General features: G+C 44.8%; 1 protein-coding gene across 7 annotated transcripts in view; it reads right to left on the bottom strand.

The window, feature by feature from the left end:
• atp10d (ATPase phospholipid transporting 10D) overlaps positions 1-22,991 on the bottom strand; it is a 118,296-nt gene that overhangs the window by 42,331 nt on the left and 52,974 nt on the right. For all 7 annotated transcript variants that reach the window (XR_009791571.1, XM_061795712.1, XM_061795710.1 and 4 more), the window contains 4 exons: positions 12,193-12,407; positions 11,413-11,604; positions 2,264-2,906; positions 2,082-2,188 (listed from right to left, as the gene is read on the bottom strand). Coding sequence is in view for 6 of the 7 variants with exons in the window: in XM_061795712.1 (XP_061651696.1) it covers positions 2,082-2,188; positions 2,264-2,906; positions 11,413-11,604; positions 12,193-12,407 (1,157 nt within the window). In the remaining variant the exon portion in view is untranslated. The remainder of the gene's footprint in view (positions 1-2,081; positions 2,189-2,263; positions 2,907-11,412; positions 11,605-12,192; positions 12,408-22,991) is intronic.

Consider the following 22,991-nt stretch of genomic DNA (forward strand, 5'->3'; position numbering starts at 1 on the left):
GAGTACTACTACTCTCCCTTCTCTCTCATTTTCCTCATTCATCAACTCCTCAAAGTATTCTTTCCATCTATCTAGCACACTACTGGCACCAGTCAACATATTTCCATCTCTATCCTTAATAACCCTAACCTGCTCTCTATCCCTCTGTCTGGCCAACCTGTATAGATCCTTTTCTCCTTCTTTAGTGTACAACCTGGCATACATGTCATCATATGCCTCTTGTTTGGCCTTTGCCACCTCTACCTTTGCCCTATGTCGCATCTCAATGTATTCCTTTCGCCTCTCCTCGGTCCTGTCAGTGTCCCACTTCTTAGGTAACCTCTTTCCTTGTATGATTTCCTGTACTTCGAGGTTCCACCACCAAGTCTCCTTCTCTCCTTTCCTGCCAGAAGATACACCAAGTACTCTCCTGCCGGTTTCTCTGATCACTTTGGCCGTAGTGGTCCAGTCTTCTGGAAGCTCCTCCTGTCCACCGAGAGCCATTCTCACCTCTTCCCGAAAAGCCGCACAACACTCTTCCTTTCTCAGCTTCCGCCACATGGTTCTCTGCTCTGCCTTTGTCTTTTTAATCTTCCTCCCCACCACCAGATTCATCTTCCACACCACCATACTATGCTGTCTAGCCACACTCTCCCCTACCATTACCATACAGTCGGTAACCTCCTTCAGATTACATCGTCTGCACAAGATGTAATCCACCTGCGTGTGTCTACCTTCACCCTATGTTCGTGCCTCTTCTGGAAAAAAGTGTTCACGACAGCCACTTCCATCATTTTTGCAAAGTCTACCACCATCTGTCCCTCCAAGTTCCTTTCCTGGATGCCGTACTTACCCGTCACTTCTTCATCACCCCTGTTTCCTTCACCAACATGTCTATTACAATCTGCACCAATCACCAATCTCTGTCTGGGATGCTCAGAACTACTTCGTCGAGCTCCTTCCAGAATTTTCTTTTACCTCTAGGTCACATCCTACCTGTGGGGCATAGCATTATACATCCTACATTATACATAACATCAACATGTTCAAGTTTAATCCTCATCACTCGATCTGATACTCTTTTCACCTCCAAGACATTCTTAGCCAATGCTTTTAAAATAACCCCGACTCCATTTCTCTTCCCATCTACACCATGGTCAAATAATTTAAACTCTGCCCCTAAACTTCGAGCCTTACTGCCTTTCCACCTAGTCTCCTTGACACACAATATATCAACCTTTCTCCTAATCATCATGTCAACTCCCGAGATTTTCCTGTCATAGTCCCAACATTCAAAGTCCCCACATTCAGTTCTCGGCTCTGTTTTTTCCTCTTCTCTTTCTGACGAAGAACCCGCTTTCCACCTCTTCTTCGTCTTCGACCCACTGTAGCTGAATTTCCACCGGCGCCCTGCAGGTTGACGGCGCCGGTGGCGGACGTTGTTAACGACCGATCCGGTATGGAATTCTTTGGATGAATGCTCATATTTGTTTGGCAAAGTTTTAAGCCGGATGCCCTTCCTGACGCAACCCTCTGCATTTATCCGGGCTTGGGACCGGCCTACAGTTTGCACTGGCTTGTGCCCCCCATAGGTCTGCATTAGATCAAGCATATACAGTAGAAGTAAAAAAAAAAAGAAGTCAAGTGTACTAGTGCATACTAGAACAGCTGAAATGCATTCATTTAAGCAGCAGTATGTAGACTTTTTTTTTTTAAATATCCTGTATTTAACCACTGCTTGTCACAAATAGTGTGTTTTATTTTCTTTTTTTTGGGGTTCATGCAGAATGGAGGATCTGTCCACCTTTTTATGCTGGAACAGTTTTTTTTTTGTGTAAGAGAGGAGTTTTAAATACTCCCTTTGCGGTTATTTGTATTTCTGATGGATATTGATTTGAAAATGCAGTCGGACAGAACGGGGTTTGAGAGGTGACAAAGAAAAAGGAGAGAACAGAGAACAAATAAGTAACAAACAAACAAAAACAACATTATATGACTACTCATTTAATACAGTAGATAATGATAAATACAGTTAAAAGCATTACTCCCTATTGATAATGTAATCCATTTTCATCTAGAAATCTCTGGAAAAGCTTAGTTACCTTTTTAGCAATGCAAAGGGTACGGAGGCCTTCTCTAGCATAGCTGTCTAAATGCTTCTGGGTTTGCACTTTGATGTGATTGTAGGTCTCCCGAGCTTGTTCTGGACCTATAAATTACACAGTACACAAAACCTCTTCTAATCATAATCTTGACTGTCTCTTTTTGCCCTTCATCTTGTTACCTTTAGGTGTCTCCAAAAGATCCATGATTACTGAATCTGCACCCTTGGTGTAAACCGTCACTTGTCCTGTGAGAGGGTGGCGGACCACCACAGACATCCTCTTCCTGTTGGAGTCAAAGGGCAGGATGTGGAGCAGCTGGACAGTTAGCATACCAATTCCAGGCAGGTCTACAAGGAGGCTATCTGCAGATCGTGCGCGCAAGGTGCAGCGATACGCTCTAGCTGCATGGACCAGAGCAGCCTCGTCTGGACTCAACGCCTCATATAGTAGTTCATCCTCTGTGTCATTGTCAATAACATATTCATTTCTCATTTCTTGTGCATTGTCACTTGCTCCATTGGAGTCTGTATTTGTACTACCGAAAATGTCCCTCGTCTCTTCACCAATGATCTCCTCCTCCTTTCTGGATAAGTTAACATTACCCTCTTGGGTTACAAATGACCCCTCTATGGTGCTACTGGAAAGAGTGGAGAGGGTGAAGGCGCCTGTCTTTCCACGTGTAAAGAGTCTGGAGCTGTGAGGGCTGCCTCTGCTTTGAGTAGGTGAATGGGTTGAGAAGCCTGAGAACAGTGGGAAGCTGAAGCGCTGGAATATCAGTTTTATTTCATCAAGAGACTTAAGAGATGTTTGTACCTCAGCAGCCTGTAGTGGGGAAGGAGAGGTTGACAACTTTAGAGAAAGACTAAGCAAGAGACCACAGCAATTTCTGTTACTGAAATCCGAAACTTCCAGTAGGGTACAAATATAACCTGAAATATGGTTAAAAGGTATTTGTACGTTTTAAGGCCTGACCAACATAGATTTTTAATTTGTTTTTTGACTGATCGCAATAGCGATATTTGACAGAAAAAAAAATCAGCTAAATGATTAATTTAAAAAGTATACAATGAATAAAATTAACTTATTTTTTGGTCCCCTATACAGTGGTGCCTTGAGACACAAGTGACCAGACTTACGGGTTTTTCGAGGTTCGAGCAGTCAGTTGGCATATTTTGAGTTACGACCCAGATTTCGAGTAATGAGTGCACTTCCGACATACCACCGACAGGTGGCGGCAGCAGACTACACAATGTCTGGCAACCAGGGATTCACACTAATTTCCTTGGGACTATACATTAGGTACAGTGGTGTTGTGTACTTGTATTTTCAGTACAATTCAGTCCGATATAGTCTTTGTACGTTTTCAGAACCTATCTTCAAACATACTGTACTTACAAACAAAACACGAAAATGATCTTGGTTGCACTATGTCGCTTTAGGCTCAAAGCATATCTATGGGCTCAAAGGGGCATGTCATAGTAACCTGTTGTTTATGCAGTTGTGTGAAAAAGTGTTTGCCCCCTTCCTGATTTCTTATTTTTTGCATGATTGTCACACTTGTCACACCATCATCAAACAAATTTAAATATTAGTCAAAGAAAACACAAGTAAACATTTTTAAAATGTTTTTTATTATTAGTGAGAGAAAAAAATCCAAACCTATATGGCCCTATGTGAAAAAGTGATTGTCCCTTAAACCTAATAAGTGGTTGGGCCACCCTCAGTAGAAACAACTGCAATCAAGCGTTTGCAATAATTTGCAATGAGTCTCTTACAGCGCTGCAGAATTGTTGTAATTCAGTCACATTGGAGGGTTTTCTAGCATGAACCAGTTTTTTAAGGTCATTCCACAGTATCTCAATAGGATTCAGCTCGGCTTTGACTAGGCCACTCCAAAGTCGTCTTTATGTTTTTCTCCAGCCATACAGAGGTGTGTTTTGGATCATTGTCCTGCTGCAGAACACAAGTTTGTTTCAGCTTAAGGTCACGAACAGATGGCCGGACATTCTCCTTCAGCATTTTTTGGAAGATAGCAGAAATAATGGTTCCATTTATCAGAGCAAGTCTTCCAGGTCCTGAATTAACAAAACATCCCCAGACCCTCACATAACCAGTTCAGGGTGTACCCCGCCTCCTGCCCGTAGATAGCTGGGATGGGCTCCAGCACTCCCGCAACCCTAAGCGGCTCGGAAAATGGATGGATGGGTGGTGTTACTTTTATGCCAGATGTAACAGGACACACACACCTTGCAAAAAGTTCACATTTTGTCTCGTCAGACCACAGCGTATTTTCCCAAAGGTCATCCATCCATCCATCCATCCATTTTCTGAGCCGCTTCTCCTCACTTGGGTCGTGGGCGTGCTGGAGCGTATCCCAGCTGTCATCGGGTAGGAGGCGGGGTACACCCTGAACTGGTTGCCAGCCAATCGCAGGGCACATACAAACAAACAACCATTCGCACTCACAGTCACACCTACAGGCAATTTAGAGTCTCCAATTAATGCATGTTTTTGGGATGTGGGAGGAAACCGGAGTGCCCGGAGAAAACCCACGCAGGCACGGGGAGAACAAGGTCAAGATGTCTTCTGGCAAAATTGAAATGAGCCTTAATGTTTTATTTGCTAGGCAGTGGTCTTCGTCTTGGAACTCTGCCATGCAGGCCATTTTTGCCCAGCCTCTTTCGTATGGTGGAGTCATGAATACTGACCTTAACTGAGGCAAGTGAGGCCTGCAGTTCTTTGGATGATGTTGTGGGGTCTTTTGTGACCTCTTGGATGAGTTATTGCTGCGCCCTTGGTAGGCCAGCCACTCTAGGGAAGGTTGATCACTGTTCTGTTTTCGCTGGAGTCCCAAAGATTGAGAAATGGCTTTATAATCTCATAACCTTTTCCCCACAAGGCCATGTAGGTTTAGATTTTTTTTCCTTCCATTAAAAGTGAAAACCACTTAAAAACTGTATTTTGTGTTTACTTGTGTTGTCTTAGACTAATATTTCAATTAGTTTGATGATAGGAATTAATAAAGTGTGACAAAGATGCAAAAAACTAAGAAATCAGGAAGGGAGCAAACACTTTTTCACACCACTGTCCATCCATCCATCAATTTTCTACCGCTTATCCGAGGTCTGGTCGCGGGGGCTTTAGCTTTACCAGGGACGCCCAGACTTCCCTCTCCTCAGCCACTTCCTCCAGCTCTTCCGAGGGGATCCCGAGGCGTTCCCAGGCCAGCCGAGAGACATAGTCTCTCCAGCGTGTCCTGGGTTGTCCCCGGGGTCTCCTCCCGGTGGGACGTGTCCGGAACACCTCACCAGGGAGGTGTCCGGGAGGCATCCAAATCAGATGCCCCAGCCACCTCATCTGGCTCCTCTCAATGTGGAGGAGCAGCGGCTCTACTCTGAGATCCTCCCGGATGGCCGAGCTTCTCAACCTATCTCTAAGGGAGAGCCCGGACACCCTGCGGAGGAAACTCATTTCGGACACTTGTATCCGAGATCTTGTTCTTTCGGTCACGACCCATGGCTCGTGACCATAGGTGAGGGTAGGAACGTAGATCGACCGGTAAATCGAGAGCTTCGCCTTTCGGCTTAGCTCCTTCTTCACCACAACGGACCGATACAAAGTCCACATCACTGCAAACGCTGCACCGATCCGCCTGTCGATCTACTGTTCCATTATTCCCTCACTCGTGAACAAGACCCCAAGATACTTGAACGCCTCCACTTGGGGCAGGATCTCATCTCCGTCCTGGAGAGGGCACGCCACCTTTTTCCGACTGAGGACGATGGTCTCAGATTTGGAGGTGCTGATTCTCATCCCAGCTGCTTCACACTCGGCTGCGAACCGCTCCAGTGAGAATTGGCTTGATGAAGCGAACATAACCACATCATCTGCAAAAAGCAGAGATGCAATTCTGAGGCCACCAAACCGGACCCCCTATACGCCTCGGCTCCGCCTAGAAATTCTGGCCATAAAAGTTATGAACAGAATTGGTGACAAAGAGCAGCCTTGGCGGAGTCCAACTCTCACCGGAAACGAGTCCGACTTACTGCCGGCAATGTGGACCAAGCTCTGACAGACACTGGTCGTACAGCGACCGAACAGCCCGTATTAGGGGTTTCGGTACCACATACTCCCGAAGTACCCCCCACAGGACCCCCTGAGGGACACGGTCGAACGCCTTCTCCAAGTCCACAAAACACATGTAGACTGGTTGGGCGAACTCCCATGCATCCTCGAGGACCCTGCCGAGGGTGTCGAGCTGGTCCACTGCTCCACGGCCTGGACAAAAACCACACTGCTCCTCCTGAATCTGAGATTCGACTTCCCGACGGACCCTCCTCTCCAGCACCCCTGAATAGATCTTACCAGGGAGGCTGAGGAGTGTGATCCCCCTGTAGTTGGAACACACCCTCCAGTCCCCCTTTCTAAAAAGGGGGACCACCACCCCAGTCTGCCAATCCAGAGGCACTGTCCCCGATGTCCATGCGAGGTTGCAGAGGCGTGTCAAACAGGACAGCCCCGCAACATCCAGAGACTTTAGGAACTCCCGCCGAATCTCATGCATCCCCGGGGCCTTGCCACAAAGGAGCTTTTTAACCACCTCGGTGACCTCAACCCCAGAGATAGGAGAGCCCGCCTCAGAGAACCCAGCATCTGCTCCCTCATGGGAAGGCGTGTCGGTGGAGTTGAGGAGGTCTTCGAAGTATTCTCCCCACCAACTCACAACGTCCCGAGTCAAGGTCAGCAGCGCCCACCCCATCCCCACTATACACAGTGTTGGTGGTGCACTGCTTTCCCCAGAATTTCCTCGAAGCCGTCTGAAAGTCTTTTTCCATGGCCTCACTAAACTCCTCTCATGCCCAAGTTTTTGCTTCAGCGACCACCAAAGCTGCATTCCACTTGGCCAGCCGGTACCGATCAGCTGCCTCAGGAGTCCCAGAAAGACTCCTTCTTCAGCTTGACGGCATCACTCACCGTTGGTGTCCAACAACGGGTTCGGAGATTGCCGCCACGACAGGCACCGACTACCTTACGGCCACAGCTACGGTCGGTCGCCTCGGCAATGGAGGCGCGGAACATGGTCCACTCGGACTCAATGTCCCCCGCCTCCCCTGAGACGTGGGTGAAGTTCTGCTGGAGGTGGGTGTTGAAACTCTTTCTGACAGGGGATTCTGACATACGTTCCCAGCAGACCCTCACAATACGTTTGGGCCTGCCAGGTCGGACCGGCATCTTCCCCCACCATCAGAGCCAACTCACCACCAGGTGGTGATCAGTTGACAGCTCCGCCCCTCTCTTCACCCGAGTGTCCAAGACATGCGGCCGCAGGTCCGATGACACGACCACAAAGTCTATCATCGAACTGCGACCGAGGGTGTCCTGGTGCCAAGTGCACGTGTGAACACCCTTATGCTTGAACATGGTGTTCATTATGGACAATCCGTGATGAGCACAGAAGTCCAATAACAGAACACCGCTCGGGTTCTGATCGGGGGGGCCGTGCCTCCCAATCATACCCTTTCAGGTCTCACTGTCGTTGCCCACGTGAGCATTGAAGTCCCCCAGCATCCAGAGCCTTTAGGAACTCCGGGCGAATCTCATCCACACCACTTTATTTATCATAATGAGGTAAAGCCACATGTTTCCCAGAATCCATTGCACGACACAATGTACTGAATGAATGGATTCTATAGCCGTTTTGAGATTTAAAAAGACGTTAATTCATGTTGTATATGTGTGAATCAGATTCATGGTTGGTTTATGTTGCACTGTGTGTTTTTTAGTTTTTTTTTTCAGGAAACCGTGACTTGTGTCTATTAGACTGACATCCCAGTCAATACATTAGCAAAGCCTAATAGCTTTAACGCTTTAGTCTACGACTGTATATACTGTATTGCACTGCACTTTGTGCTGTGCTACAAGGATTAACTGATATTTAAGAATTCATTATTACTTACTCTAACATTGTAATATTTTAGGGTGATAATTCCAATGGGGTAAAGCATGTGCGTTAAAAAATATACGTAAACGGGGGGAACAAAAATCGGCAGAATTGCCGATTATTTTGGCCGATTTGAAAATCAGTCTGGCCCGAGTAAATTTTTTTCACTTGGAAAGTCAGGTATCAAAAAGTAGACAATGTTTCCAATAAAACACATTAATTATTTAATACTGTGTAAAAGTCTTTGGCCACCACTAACTTTTTTTTTTCACTGCAGGCAAGTCTGAATGTGTAAATCTGGATATAGTCTTTGTAATACAGTTAGCAGGATAATGCAACAAATCTAAAACCATCTCTACAAAACATTGCAGAGAGGTGGCGGCATGGGCCATTGAATAACCCATTACATTTGAGTGAGGATGTGGTTAAATGTGCAGATACAGGAATTTGGTTTCACCATTATACATCAGGCAGCACGGTGGCCGACTGGTTAGAGCGTCAGCCTCACAGTTCTGAGGTGCGGGGTTCAATCCCCGTCCCCGCCTGTGTGGAGTTTGCATGTTCTCCCCGTGCCTGCGTGGCTTTTCTCCGGGCACTCCGGTTTCCTCCCACATCCCAAAAACATGCATGATAGGTTAATTGACAGGTGTGAATGTGAGTGCAAATGGTTGTTTGTTTGTATGTGCCCTGCGATTGGCTGGCAACCAGTTCAGGGTGTACCCTGCCTTCTGCCCGATGATAGCTGGGATAGGCTCCAGCACGCCCGCGACCCTAGTGAGGAGAAGCGGCTCAGAAAATGGATGGATGGATGGATGGATGGATGTTTAACTGGTCTGTGCTTGAACATTGGTGCTTTGTTGCAGGGAAGATAAGGGTGTGGGTGTGTGCTGCTGGAAAGCTCCCACAAGGGTGGATGTGTAGGCTACAGGGAACATCTGTCGGAGATAACAGTGGCTACAAAGGATTGCTGTAAACTTTATGAGAAGCAATAAATGTTGAGACAGCGTCTGGTACCAGCGGCAAACGGCCATCATTCTGCATAGCAACGATGACGTCAATGGACCCTGGACCAATTAGACAAAGACGATTCCACTTCCTCTTTGAAACATGGTATAAGTCTGGGGCAGGAACAGATAGTTTTGTTCGGACTACACTATCTCTGCTGAGGCTAACATAGGGGTAGCTGCGGACCCAGAGCTCTGAAAATTGTATAGATTCCTCTGTCAGGAATAAATTGGTTGGCTTCTAACATATTATAATTGTAGTTCTTTCACGAAAACGAACACGCATGGAACCTTGAGAGTTAATAGGTGATTTTAAAACACAGGTTCCTTTATTACCTAGGCAGAATTTGCAAGATGGGTACAGTTCTTTCAAGAAAACATGAAAAGCCTGGCGAAATTTATTATTATTATTATTATTATTATTTTAATGGGATTCAAATTAAACTGTGAAGCATTTCAGAAAAGCATTATCATTAAACAAAACATAACCATAAAGAAATTAATGATGGCTGTTGTTCAGTCATCAGACATACTAAAAAAAAAAGAATATATATATTTCACAAATTCTCCCAGGGTATGTAAACTTACGAGCACAACTGTACATATATGCAGTCGTACGTATGACTGCATATGACCTGTCATATTGGAATGAAAGTGTAGCCTACACCTTTTTCATAACCTTTAGGTGGCGGTGGCATATTGGAATGACAGTGTAGAGCTTTTTCATAAACTCTAGATGGTTTTTTTTCTTCATTTTCCTCTATACTTATGTATAATGTGCACTACTGACTTTTGACAATTTATTGGGGGAAAAATGTGCATTAGACACGAGAAATTATGGTATGTAAACAATTCCGCCCTGGCAGACATCTGCACTCTATGAGTGACATTCTAGCTACAGTGGCACCTCAATTTAACGGACACCTAATTAATGGATCAGATGAACCGGCCCATCAGGACCAAACAATGTGTAAAAAAATTGTTTCCCATTGTCACATAAAGTAAACGATACTTTATGTGACAACTGGAAACTGAAGTCAGTTAGTACAAGAATTAGCAGCTGTTGTTCACTGGCACTGTGGCGCAATATAGGCAGAGACTGGCACACACGTATTTCCGGGTCACAGATATACAATATGACTAGCCTACATGGCAGCCATATAGAATGTGGCGACACTCCCATCAAAGGCAAGGCATTGACATGTGGTGGCCATGTTGAATGTGGCGACATTTTCAGGCAATGCATTGACGTGGCGGCCATGATGGCAGGAGTTCTATCTATTGTCGCATAGAGAGCGCACAATGGCACGATGGCGGCAGTTTTTCGCCTTAAGAGATGTCTCTGGAGCCGTACTGGAGTCTGGAACATGCTTTTTTTGGAACAGTGACAGTTTTTTTTTTGATAAGTCGTTCTCTATGGCATCTAAGCTTAATGAAGTTGGGAATAGGAAGCAGACTAATTCATGCGGCTCATGAAAGCAACGCGGCCCGACTCACCACTACATCTCCTACCATGATGTTATTATCACCACCAAGCAAACCAGCGTGTTATATTTGCATCAACTTTTAAACTTTTCAAACTGATACAGGCGTAGAGCACCTTCAAATGGCTAATTCGCTAATTTAAATTCGCTAATTTAAATTAGCCATGGGCGGCACGGTGGGCGACTGGTTAGCACATCTGCCTCACAATTCTGAGGACTGGGATTCAAATCCGGCCTGGCCTATGTGGAGTTTGCATGTTTTCTCCAGGTACTCCGGTTTCCTCCCACATGCCCAAAACATGCATGGTAGGTTAATTGAGGACTAAATTGCCCGTAGGTATGAACGTGAGTGCGAATGGTTGTTTGTTTACAGGTGCCCTGCAATTGGCTGGCGACCAGTTCAGGGTGTACCACACCTCTCGCCCGAAGATAGCTGGGATAGCCCGCGACCCTAGTGAGGATAAGTGGTTTGGAAAACGAATAAATGAATGAATAAATTAGCCATGTGAGACCCGACCCGGTTTCTATCTGGAGAGGATATAAGTTTTGATACAATTTAAAACTTTTTCATTTTCATGGTTTTTTTTTATATTTATTTACGATAACTCTGTACTTTACTAGTTGTTTTAGGCCACAAAAAAGTACAAAACAATATTTTTGTACTGTACAGTAACATGAGCGTGTGGCCACAAAAAACAAGTGCTTCAGTATAACAGACATTTGGCTGTAATGGACAAACTCCCCCACCCCTATTGAATTGAATACTGTATACAGTATATGAGCTTTGTAGCATTGATAAAACAAGAAATATAATGGTTTTCCTGCACATACCTGGCTATTGGGTTGCACAATCATGACAGTGGAAGCCTTCGATGGATATAAATTTGTTGGAGACTCACCACATGTTCAGGCTGCGTGGGTGACGAGACCACCACACTGTTACAAATGGCCAATGTCAGGAAAAAGTCTGTGATGTAGGTGAGTTCCAAACTGGAGGTCGTCTCAGAAATTACATTGCCAGAAGGCTGCATCGCAGAGCAAAGCCAGCTTAACTTCTTTACTAGCTCAGGGTCTGGTACCACCTCCTTTGCCTGAAATACAGGACAAATGAGCAGAATATGATGGTTATTTCTGAAGGTTATTTGTTCACAATCTTTAATAACCTTGAGGGACAGTACTAGCTCCTCATTTTGCTAAAACAAGCATATTACAAGTTAGCTTTGTCTAATTGAAGTCTAACCATCAATTTACCACTAACCATCACATTCGTGTTTAATTCTTCAACGGTGGTGCATCCCTTTGAGTGTTTTCAAACAAAACAGAATGCAAATTAAAAAAAAAATAAAAGATGTACTGCACTGGAAATATTTTTGTTTAAATAGATGATTGATTGCAAGTTGTGACAATAAACTTTTGTAGACCTTTGTTTCATGGGTTCTAAATAAACAGAAATTTTATATCCTCAAAGAGGAAGAGGCTTTTATGATTATACTCCAGGGATATTATCGATCTCAACCTAATAAATTGGCCAGTGAAAATTCACTGTTTCTTGTTCTGCATCAAAACAAAACAAAAAAAGAAGGACATTCTTGATATACAGTACAGTAACAGGTACTGTTCAACAGAGCATGAAAATGGGCTAGTGCACAGTGTGTTTTTGAAGGCAGTGCCTGACTAACCATTTGGCTGTAAAAGGCAGTTGTCCTTGGAAGGAAGTGATTTGATAGTTGCTCCTCTTCCTCAGACTCAGCAGTCAGTGTGTGAAGGGATACTGACCTGCGGTTGCAACTGAGGGAACGACAGCTCAGAGATTTACCTCTGCAGGTAGATTTTAGAGTTACAGAGCAATCAGTAGCTTCATTCTTCTCTGCCTCATACATCTCCAGTCTATAACCTGATAAACATCACACACAAACAAAAATTAAATGAAGCAGCAGAATATTTTGGTGGGAGATGTTGCATGCAGTAGTACCATGGACATATAAAAGGTAACCTTTGCAGTTTAAAATTTGTTTTTGTGTCATACAGTATATGTTAAAACTGTCTATATGATCCGACAGTAGAATATTACTAAAATTACGTTTTGAAAAAAAAAATCATCCTTTTCTCGCCCCATTTTATGCCTCTAATTTAGTTGTAATTATGATTTTAAAACCGCCTCTGAACAAGGAGAAAAAGCCAATCAGAGACTGTAGAGACAGGAGGTATGACCAAATAGTCTGTCAATAGTTTGCTCACGATGGAGCCTGCGGGAACACAACAACCTCAACAAAAAGGAGACTATTATAGTTTATTGGCTGGATTATATAACTCTAGTTAGCAACAAAAGATAAAAAGAAGGAATTGAACAGCTCTCTACTTCTAGAAAATCTAGGGTAAACATACAACAGTGGTATCCTATACGTCACAGGTGTCATACTCAAGGCCACGGGGCCAGATCCGGCCCGCCACATTATTTTATGTGCAAATCATGTGCGTTGACTTAATGTTTTTTGCTAAAATACCAAGATTGCAAATTGTCCTCATTTTTAATTTTCGCTGCAACTCACGATCATTTTAATAATCGATTAATCTGTGTATTATTTTTTCGATTAATTGGATAAAACTTTTTTTTAATTAAAAACCAGGACATTATTTCAATTTGACAGTGTAGAAAGTGCACAAACAAATGGATTATAATTCAGTCACTGGTTTGGTCTGCAATGTGTCAGAAAATAGGCAAAAATGTTGATCATTCTTTTTCAATGTAATGTAATGTTTGTGCAAATTTCTTATTTCAATTAATCACAAAGATAATCAGTCTGCTTTCATGGAGGACTACATAAATCTGAGTAAATTTGCTGTCGTTGCTGAAATTACGAGGATTTAGACAATTGTAAATTAAACACTGTCTCTAAACGATTATCACAATAGTTGTCGATTAATTTGCTAATCGATTAGTTGTTTATTAATTGAGTCATTGTTGCTCCTTTATTATATTTAGATGTGTTTTGTGTGTGTGTGAGCTCATGCCCAAAAGTGGAGTGGAGTGGAGATTCCATCATTCAGTGGAGACTCGCAGAACTCCCGGTTCAAGATAGCGGGCACTCTTGTGCAATGTATTTAATCTGTTTGTTGCAAATCTCTATTTGGAACACTGTACTGCACATACATTGCTTGCAGAGGACACACTCTTTGGCTCGCTAACTCATTCCCGGTCGCCGTTGCTACACCTGCGCCACAACACCTATGTACGCACCTTGCGTGATCTCTTCCTCACTACTGCACCCCGACTCTAAGGGAAACACAACTACGATGTGGCCCGTGACAAAAATGAGTTTGACTCCCCTTCTAGAGTATATGAACGGCTGCATATGGACGTGAACCTGGCACTGATGTCACCGTTCTTACTGTGTTGTCAGGTATATTGGTCACCTCTCCTATATTTTTAATTGATTGTACATTCCAAAAATACAACATCCAACTGGTTTCATATTTGGCAGTACTCTTGGGTGTGCTGTGCATCGTAACGTTGCATACTTTCGGCCGGCCGAGATGCACTCTGAGGCGGCCAGGCAAGCGCAATACGACTGTTCCTCTCCTGGATCTTTGTTTCCCCAAGTTCGGTGAGAACGGTGGTTCTTTGGGCAGAAAGACGAGGGGACGGATAGACGTGAGGCTACATTCGGCTGTGGTTCAGTTGGTCGAGCGGGTTGTCCAGTGACCAAAGGGTCGCTGGTTTTGGTCCCAGCTCCAACCGTCTGCTGTCGAAGTGTCCTTGTGCAACACATTGAACCCTCAATTGGTCCCAGTGGGCCTGGCAGCGCCTTGTATGGCAGCAGCCGCTCATTGGTGTATGAATGTAAGAATGAATCGTGAATGTGAGCCTCTGTAAAGTGTTTTTGGGCACTATGATGGTATAGATAAAGTGCTATATAAGTGCACTCCAGTTACCATTTTACATTTACAAGATGGCACCTATAAGGGTTGACGGCTCGGTAACGTGCTCTCATATTTACCATGTTTTTGTCTTTTTCGTCCATCTTTGGAGACATTATGCGACTTACTTTCATTGGGAACTACCCTCCAGACCGTTTTCTGCCAACTTCACAAATCAACAAAGTTTTTTCCCGGAGTTGCTCACCAGTGGAGTAACTGCACTCTTTGGGGCATGGAGGAGGGGGAGAAGACGACACCACACATCTCTACCCAATAAAATGGACGAGCTTCATCTCCTCACAAAGCCAGTGAAGACTTGGGACGTTCTGCCGCCCTCTGCTCCACAAAGACTTGGCTTTGTGAATGCATCCCCGACGGCGCCGTACAACTACACTGAGCGGACGGCGACACTCAACTATCGGGGGAAAACAAACGCTGGCGCAATATTCTTCTCCATCAACGAAAAATAGTGTACTGATGTCACAGAGCTCAGCACACACTGCTGCCCGGACTTGGAGTCGCTGTTTTTGAACTGTAAGTAAGTCATTTTAGCTGGTGTTTACATTCCCCCCAGGCTAACACGAACACCACACTGCAAAACAAGCTGGCCAGGTAAACGAACATGTCATTATTCTTGGGGACTTTAACAAAGTAAAATTCAACCATGAACTACCTGAATACAAGTAGCACACATTGACTGTCCCACCAGGGAAAACAACATTCCAGACCACTGCTACGCTAAAGGTCTCGTACCGTGGTATTCACCGTGCACCTTTTGGGCTCGTCTGATCACGGTTTAATTTACTTAAAATCAACTTAAAGGCACAAACTTAAATGTGCGAAGCCTGTGGTGAAAACAGTGAAGAATTGGACTAATGAAGCTAAGATGGAACGTCGTGATAGTGTACAGTAGATAAAGCGCTATATAAGTGCACTCCATTTACCATTTACCATTAATGACTGTATAGACTGCACCGATTGGAGTGTCTTTGAAACTTCAACTGGCAGCTTGGATGACTATATACAGCGGCTGAAATAAGTATTTAAGACGTCAATATTTTTCTCACTGAATATACTTCCAAAGGTGCTATTGCCCTAAAAGAAATTAGGGAACAACCCAAGTAATCCATACATACAAAGAAAGTATAACAAATAAGCTCAGAAATTAAGTTTGTGTAAAAATGTGAAATGACACAGGGAAAAAATATTTAACACATGAAGAAAGTGAGGTGCAAAAAGGCATGGAAAGCCAAAAACCTAAAATCTATCAATAATCAAACAGCAATCCAGCTATGCTTGTCAGTGCAAATGAAGAGCAGCTGGTTCATTCCTATTTGATGGCCTACAAAAAGGTCTCATTGCCAAGGTGTGAGTCAAGACGCATTTCAAGATGGATAAGAGAAGAGAGCTTTCTCAAGACCATCGCAAACTAATTGTTTCAAAACATTACGATGGCGAATCATACCACCATATATTTGCCTCGATCAGGTGCTCCTCACAAGATTTCTGACAGAGGAAAGCAAAGAATAATCAGAAGAGTTGACCACTCTCAAGGACCACCTGTGGAAAGCTTCAAAAAGACCCGGAATTAGCAGGTACTGTTGTCACAACGAAAACAGTGAGTAATCCACTCCGCTGCCATGTCCTGTATGCATGTTCACCACGCAAGACATCACTGCTGAAAAAGAAAAAAAGCACGTCAAAGCTTGTTTAAAGTTTGGTGAACAACATTTGGACAAGCCAGTTAAATACTGGGAGAATATAGTTTGGTCGGGTGTGAGCAAAACTGAACTGTTTGGATTCCACCACGTTTGGAGGAGAAATGGCACTTCACATTATCCTAAAAACACCATACCAACAGTAAAGTTCGGAGGTGGGAACATGATGGTGTGGGGCTGCTTTTCAGCAAATGGTACTGATAAACTTGACATTATCGAAGGAAGGATGAATGGGCAAATGTACCGAGACATTCTTGACAAATATCTGCTGCCATCTACGAGGATGATGAAAATTAAATGAGGGTGGATATTTCAGCAGGATAATGATCCAAAACATATTGCCAAGGAAACTCTCAATTGGTTTCAAAGAAAAAAAAGTAAAGCTGTGTTAGAAATTACTGGCTGCACGCTTACAGAACACTGCATACACTTTTGTTTGATACATCTCATTACAGATACACATATAATTCCATTACACTTGGTCCCACCGACACAACAAACGCAGAACATATCAACACGGGTTGCGTTGGGAAGTTCACTCTGGGTGCACTCTCCGCGCCCCGGAAACCTTCGGTAACTCAGAGTGTTGGTAATGTGTGTAAAAGTAAAACTGACACAAATAATATGGCGGATGTACTGATGCATCCCTCGCAAAGGCCAACACGTTCAGTAGTAAAGTTATAGAAAGTGGAGCACGCTCTGTTTCTCGGGGCGCGATGGGAACATCGGACTGAATTTCTGAACGGACCCTAAACATTAGGGTGAAGCTACGATTGGTCCGCAACTGCATGACGTCACGACGGGAAGCAGTTTTGGCCATAAAACAAGCGGACAAGAACTTTAGCGGTCTCTTTTCCATGGGCGTTATTCTGAACCAAGTGGAGGAGAGCCCAGCGCTGAACCTTTTCCAACCTTATTGTTTGACTTTGTATTTTCGAATAAATAGTTAAACCTTTTATCCGGCCTAATCATTGAAGTTTTACCTTATCAGAATAAAAGAACCAGGCAATAGAGGTTTGTACGGCCGGCAGGTTATACCCGGGCCGCAACTGTTTGTGCTCTTTTCCTAACCTCTAACAGCTGCTAGAATGGCCCAGCCAATCACCTCACTTGAATCCAATTGAAAATCTATGGAAAGAACTAAAACTCAAGGTCCATAAAAGAAGCCCACGGAACCTTCAAGATTTGAAGAGTTCTTGTGTGGAGGAATGGGCCAAAATCACACCAGAGCAATGAATGCGACTAGTTCCTCCATACAGGAGGTGTCTTGAAGCTGCCATTGCAAACAAAGGCTTTTGTACAAAGTATTAAATAAATACCGGCTGGCATGTTTTGCCTGTGTCATTTCACATTATTACACACAACTTAATTTCTGAGTTTATTTGTTCTACTTTCTTTGTATGTATGGATTACTTTGGTTGTTCCCAACAATTTTCATTGTCAATTGCACCTTTGGAAATATATTTAATGAGAAAAATGGTGACGTGTTAAATACTTATTGCAGCCGCCGTACAGACTCTATGACTTCAGCTTCTGTGAAGATGCGTGCGTGCGTGTCTGTGTGTGTGTCAAATAAGACATTTTGCACGTTCAATAACAATAAGACGTGATTCACTGGCAAACTTCTTTTTTACGGCTGTTAAGTCAAGCAGAAAGGAGGATCTGTATCCCTTTTACAGATCCTCCTTTCTGCCTCCCTTTTGCCGGAAAAGTTTTACTGTGTCACAGTGTACTTTTTAAGCTGCCACTGTGGTTTCTTTGTATTCTGATAGATATTTATTGAGAATTACAGTTATTCAGTCTAACAGAACGTTTTAAAGGGGAAGGACAGAAACAACAGAAAGGACAGAGTGAAAAGTTAACTAAATATTATAGGAAAATAAACAAAAGACAAGACACTAGCTGTAAACAAGATGAGGAAAGTAAATCATTATATACCGAGTACAATGACATTAGAATCGAGTGTTGTAGAGGGCAGTCGTACTACACCCTGTGAGGGAAGGATAGGACAAAATAGATAGAACACGACTGGACAGGACAGGGACAGGAGGGGAAGCATACAGGACTGAGGTCGTGGACACGGCTATACAACTGAAGTGTGGTGAGAGCGGCTATGTAAATTATGAACATCTATGGGACGAGAGTGTAAGTGAGGGGATACCCAAGAAATTCCCAGTTATTTGTCGCAATGAGTGAGTGGTCCCACACCCAGCGGGGCAACTACCCCCCCCCCCCCCCCACCAGTCGCCCGCCCACCCACCGACTGACTCCCCACCATTGGCAAACTTCACCAACTTTGCCAGGCTAATGATGACGCCTTTCGGAGTGGGCACAGAGCCCTGTACAATCAGGCCAGAAACCAGCTGACGAAAAAAATAAATAAATAAATCAACATTGCAAAGAGAAATTATGCAGAAAAGCTGGGAAACCACTTTGCTGCTAATGACTCTATGTCAGTCTGGTGAGAATTACAATCACTGACCAACTCCAAGCAATCATCCCCCTGAGCGGAAAACAATAAAGGAATGGCTGACGATTTGAATACCTTCTACTGCAGATTTGAAAGGTCAGATGACAAAGATGTTATGGAGTTAAAATTCATATGTGCATTGTTTATATGTTATGTACTACATGCACGTCACTTCCAGCAATTTTAAACCATATGAATTGGGTTTTTATTACGCATATTGAGTCCTCCCCGAACATACCCGAAGCTTAAGACACCGGGGTGTGGTTACTTTATCCCCCACAAGGGCTACCAGAAGTGACGTTGCAATTGACAAACACATCGTGCTACAATCTATATGCAATGGCGAGCAACGTGTTGGAATATGTGGAGGAGGAGGATTTTGACATACAGGAGCTCCCAACTGAACTTGGCATCGTCAAAGCGTACATGTTTGAGCTGATCAAGATGGCGCATATCAAGATGGCGCCTACCAGTGTGGTCGCCTCGGTAACGCGCTCTCTAGTATTGTCTTTGTTTTTGTGTTTTTCGTCCGTCTTTGGAGACCTTACACGACTCACTTACACAAGGGGAGACCAGCTAACCATCAAGGAGTCTACTCCACACTTTCTGTCACCAACTTTCGAATATCCGCTCAGTTTTTTCCCAGAGTTACTCACCGGAGCGGCGTCCGCGGTTTTCGGCGCATGGAGACGGAAGTGGCGCCACAGAGGGAAGCGAGCCGGCATTCAGGTGAAACTCCGCAAGAGAGGACACAGATTGGCGTTCCCGTCGATCCACCTCGCGAACGTACGCTCCCTACCCAACAAAATGGACGAGCTTCATCTTCTGTTAAAGACCAGTAAAGACTTCGGACGTTCCGCGGCCATGTGCTTCACGGAGACCTGGCTCTGCGACGCTGTACCCGATGCCGGCATTATGCTTCCCGGTTTCCACATTCATCGAGCGGACCGCGACATGGAATCATCGGGGAAAACAAAGGGCGGCGGGATATGCCTCTATATCAACGAAAAATGGTGTACGGACGTCACGGTGATCAGCACACACTGCAGCCCGCATTTGGAGTCGCTATTCTTAAATTGTAAACCATTCTACTCGCCACGTGAGTTCGCATCATTCATTCTCGCTGGCGTCTATATTCCGCCTCAAGCTAACACGAACGCCGCATTGCTAACGCTCGCCGATCAAGTCAACGAAATTGAAAAAAAACACCCCGACTCACCCATCATTATTCTCGGGGACTTTAACAAAGCTAAACTCAACCACGAACTCCCTAAATACAAGCAGCACATCGACTGTCCTACCAGGGAAAATAATACTTTAGACCACTGCTACACCACGGTAAAAAACGCATACCGTGCTATACCTCGTGCAGCCTTGGGCTCGTCTGATCACTGCTTAATTCACTTAATACCGACGTACAGGCAAGAACTTAAATGTGCGAAGCCTACAGTAAAAACAGTCAAAAAGTGGACAAATGAAGCCAAGATGGAACTTCAAAGCTGCTTAGACTGCACAGACTGGAGTGTCTTTGAAAATTCAGCTGGCAGCCTGGATGAATATACGGACACTGTCACATCCTATATCAGTTTCTGTGAAGAGGTCTGTGTACCAACAAAATCATTTCGCACATTCAACAACAATAAGCCGTGGTTCACTGCTAAACTTAAGCAGCTTCGCCAAGCTAAGGAGGACGCATATCAGAGCGGGGACAGGGCCCTGTATAATCGAGCTAGCAACCAGCTGACCAAGGAAATTAACATTGCAAAGAGGATCTATACAGCAAAGTTGGAAAAACAGTTTAGCGCAAACGACTCTAAATCAGTCTGGCATGCATTCCAGTCGCTGACTAATCCCCCCAAGCTGAGAACAATAGCACACTAGCCAACGACTTCAATACCTTCTACTGCAGATTTGAAAAGGACAGTTTCACACCACACACCAACCCGGCCGCACTCGCGACCACAATCACACCTCTGACCTCTGCGTTAACCATCCATGAACAGGATGTGAGACGTATCTTCAAACAACAAAAGATTAACAAAGCGGCAGGCCCGGACCACGTGTCCCCATCCTGCCTCAAAGTCTGCGCGCACCAGCTCGCGCCAGTCTTCACTCAGATCTTCAACAGATCACTGGAAATGTGCGAAGTTCCATCCTGTTTCAAACGCTCCACCATCATCCCAGTCCCCAAGAAACCTGCAATCTCGGGTCTGAATGACTACAGGCCTGTCGCTTTGACATCTGTGGTCATGAAGTCCTTTGAACGTCTTGTGCTGGACCACCTCAAGAGTGTCACAGGTCCCCTGCTGGACCCCCTGCAGTTTGCCTACCAAGCGAACAGATCTGCGGATGATGCAGTCAACATGGGACTGCACTTCATCCTAGAACACCTCGACAGTGCAGGGACCTACGCGAGGATCCTGTTCGTGGACTTCAGCTCAGCGTTCAACACCATCATCCCTGAACTCCTTTCATCCAAGCTTCTCCAGCTCAGCGTCTCACCTGCCATCTGCCAGTGGATTTACAGCTTTCTGACAGGACACAGCAGGTCAGGCTGGGGGAGGCCACCTCATCCACACGCAGCATCAGCACTGGGGCGCCCCAAGGTTGTGTCCTCTCTCCGCTGCTCTTCTCTCTCTACACGAACGACTGCACCTCAGCGAACCCGACTGTCAAACTCCTGAAGTTTGCAGATGACACCACTGTCATCGGCCTCATCAAGGACGGTGACGAGTCTGCATATCGACAGGAAGCGGAGCGGCTGGAGCTGTGGTGCGGCCGACACAACCTGGAGCTGAACACGCTCAAGACTGTAGAGATGATCGTGGACTTCAGGAGGCATCCTTCGCCACAGCTGCCCCTCACGTTGTCCAGCTGCCTTGTGTCAACCGTCGAGACCTTGAAGTTCCTGGGAATTACAATCTCCCAGGACCTGAAGTGGGCGACCAACATCAACTCCGTCCTCAAAAAGGCCCAACAGAGGATGTACTTCCTGCGGCTTCTGAGAAAGCACGGCCTGCCACCGGAGCTGCTGAGACAGTTCTACACAGCCGTCATCGAATCAGTCCTGTATTCTTCCATCACAGTCTGGTTTGGTGCTGCTACAAAAAAGGACAAACTCCGACTGCAACGGACAATCAAAACTGCTGAAAGGATTGTCGGTACCCCCCTACCCACCCTTGAGGACTTGCACGCTGCCAGAACTAAGACAAGGGTGTGTAAAATCCTCTCGGACCCTCCCCACCCCGGTCACCGGCTCTTCCAGCTCCTTCCCTCAGGTAGGCGCTACCGATCAATGCAAACTAGAACTAGTAGACATTCCAACAGCTTCTTCCCTCTTGCAATCAACTTCTTAAACAGCTAACTTACAATTCCATTACAACAAGCTGGCAATTTTTTTGACTTGAGTTCGTTGTCACATTTCTGTGGGGCCAATTATGTATTACTCGTGCACTCACTGTAGTTGTCTCGCCATGCTGCACTATTTGCATATAGTGGCCACTCATGCCAGAGTAGCATCTGCTCCATTTGCACACTGATTGAGGAGTATCTGTAACATTTGCACAACCATTGTCCCAGATTATCGCACTACTTGTCACTTTAAACCGCATACACTCCTTGAAGTCTCAGTGCCCTTTGCACAATGGTCATTGCACCGGACTATTGCGATATTAGCCATTCGAACTGCTCTAAGTGCTAGAGGACTCTGCATCTTTTTGCACAATTGTTGTTTGTTGTTGTTTTTTGTCAATGTCTTTATGTCTCCAAAGTGTTCTGTAAATTGACTGTCTGTTGTACTAGAGCGGCTCCAACTACCGGAGACAAATTCCTTGTGTGTTTTGGACATACTTGGCAAATAAAGATGATTCTGATTCTGATTCTGATCAGACAGTGACGACGACGAGCAGCCAAGTAGCAGCTGTACAACAGAAAAAGAGAGTGGCCACTGGCTCGATGAGACGGTATGTCAAAAGCATGTCTTTTTATACAGTCATGGCTTGAAATTATGGTGCCAGGGGTGCCGATATTTTTTAGCACGACGATACGTATTATATATTCATATATGTTTCAGTGACACGGCACAAGCTTATACATAGTATGCAGTATTTTATATTGTGTGCCCCTCGCTCGAGTTGCATTATAACACGCTGCACAGAAAGTCTTTGCCGTCTCTGTTGGCTTGTCATATAGGCAAAAGTACAGATGACAGTACTGAAAACTACTGCGTGGGTCTTTTTTTCCTACTGCCTAGTGCATAGTAACCATAATAGAGTCGTAGGCATATACAAGAAAATGCTCACCTCTTGTCTGCACCGTTTCGCTGCTGCTGCCATGGCGGCTGCGAGATTTAGTTCTCTTGCTGGCAGTTGAG

Source organism: Phyllopteryx taeniolatus, chromosome 13 (genome assembly GCF_024500385.1).
Source record: "Phyllopteryx taeniolatus isolate TA_2022b chromosome 13, UOR_Ptae_1.2, whole genome shotgun sequence".
NCBI lineage: Eukaryota > Metazoa > Chordata > Actinopteri > Syngnathiformes > Syngnathidae > Phyllopteryx > Phyllopteryx taeniolatus.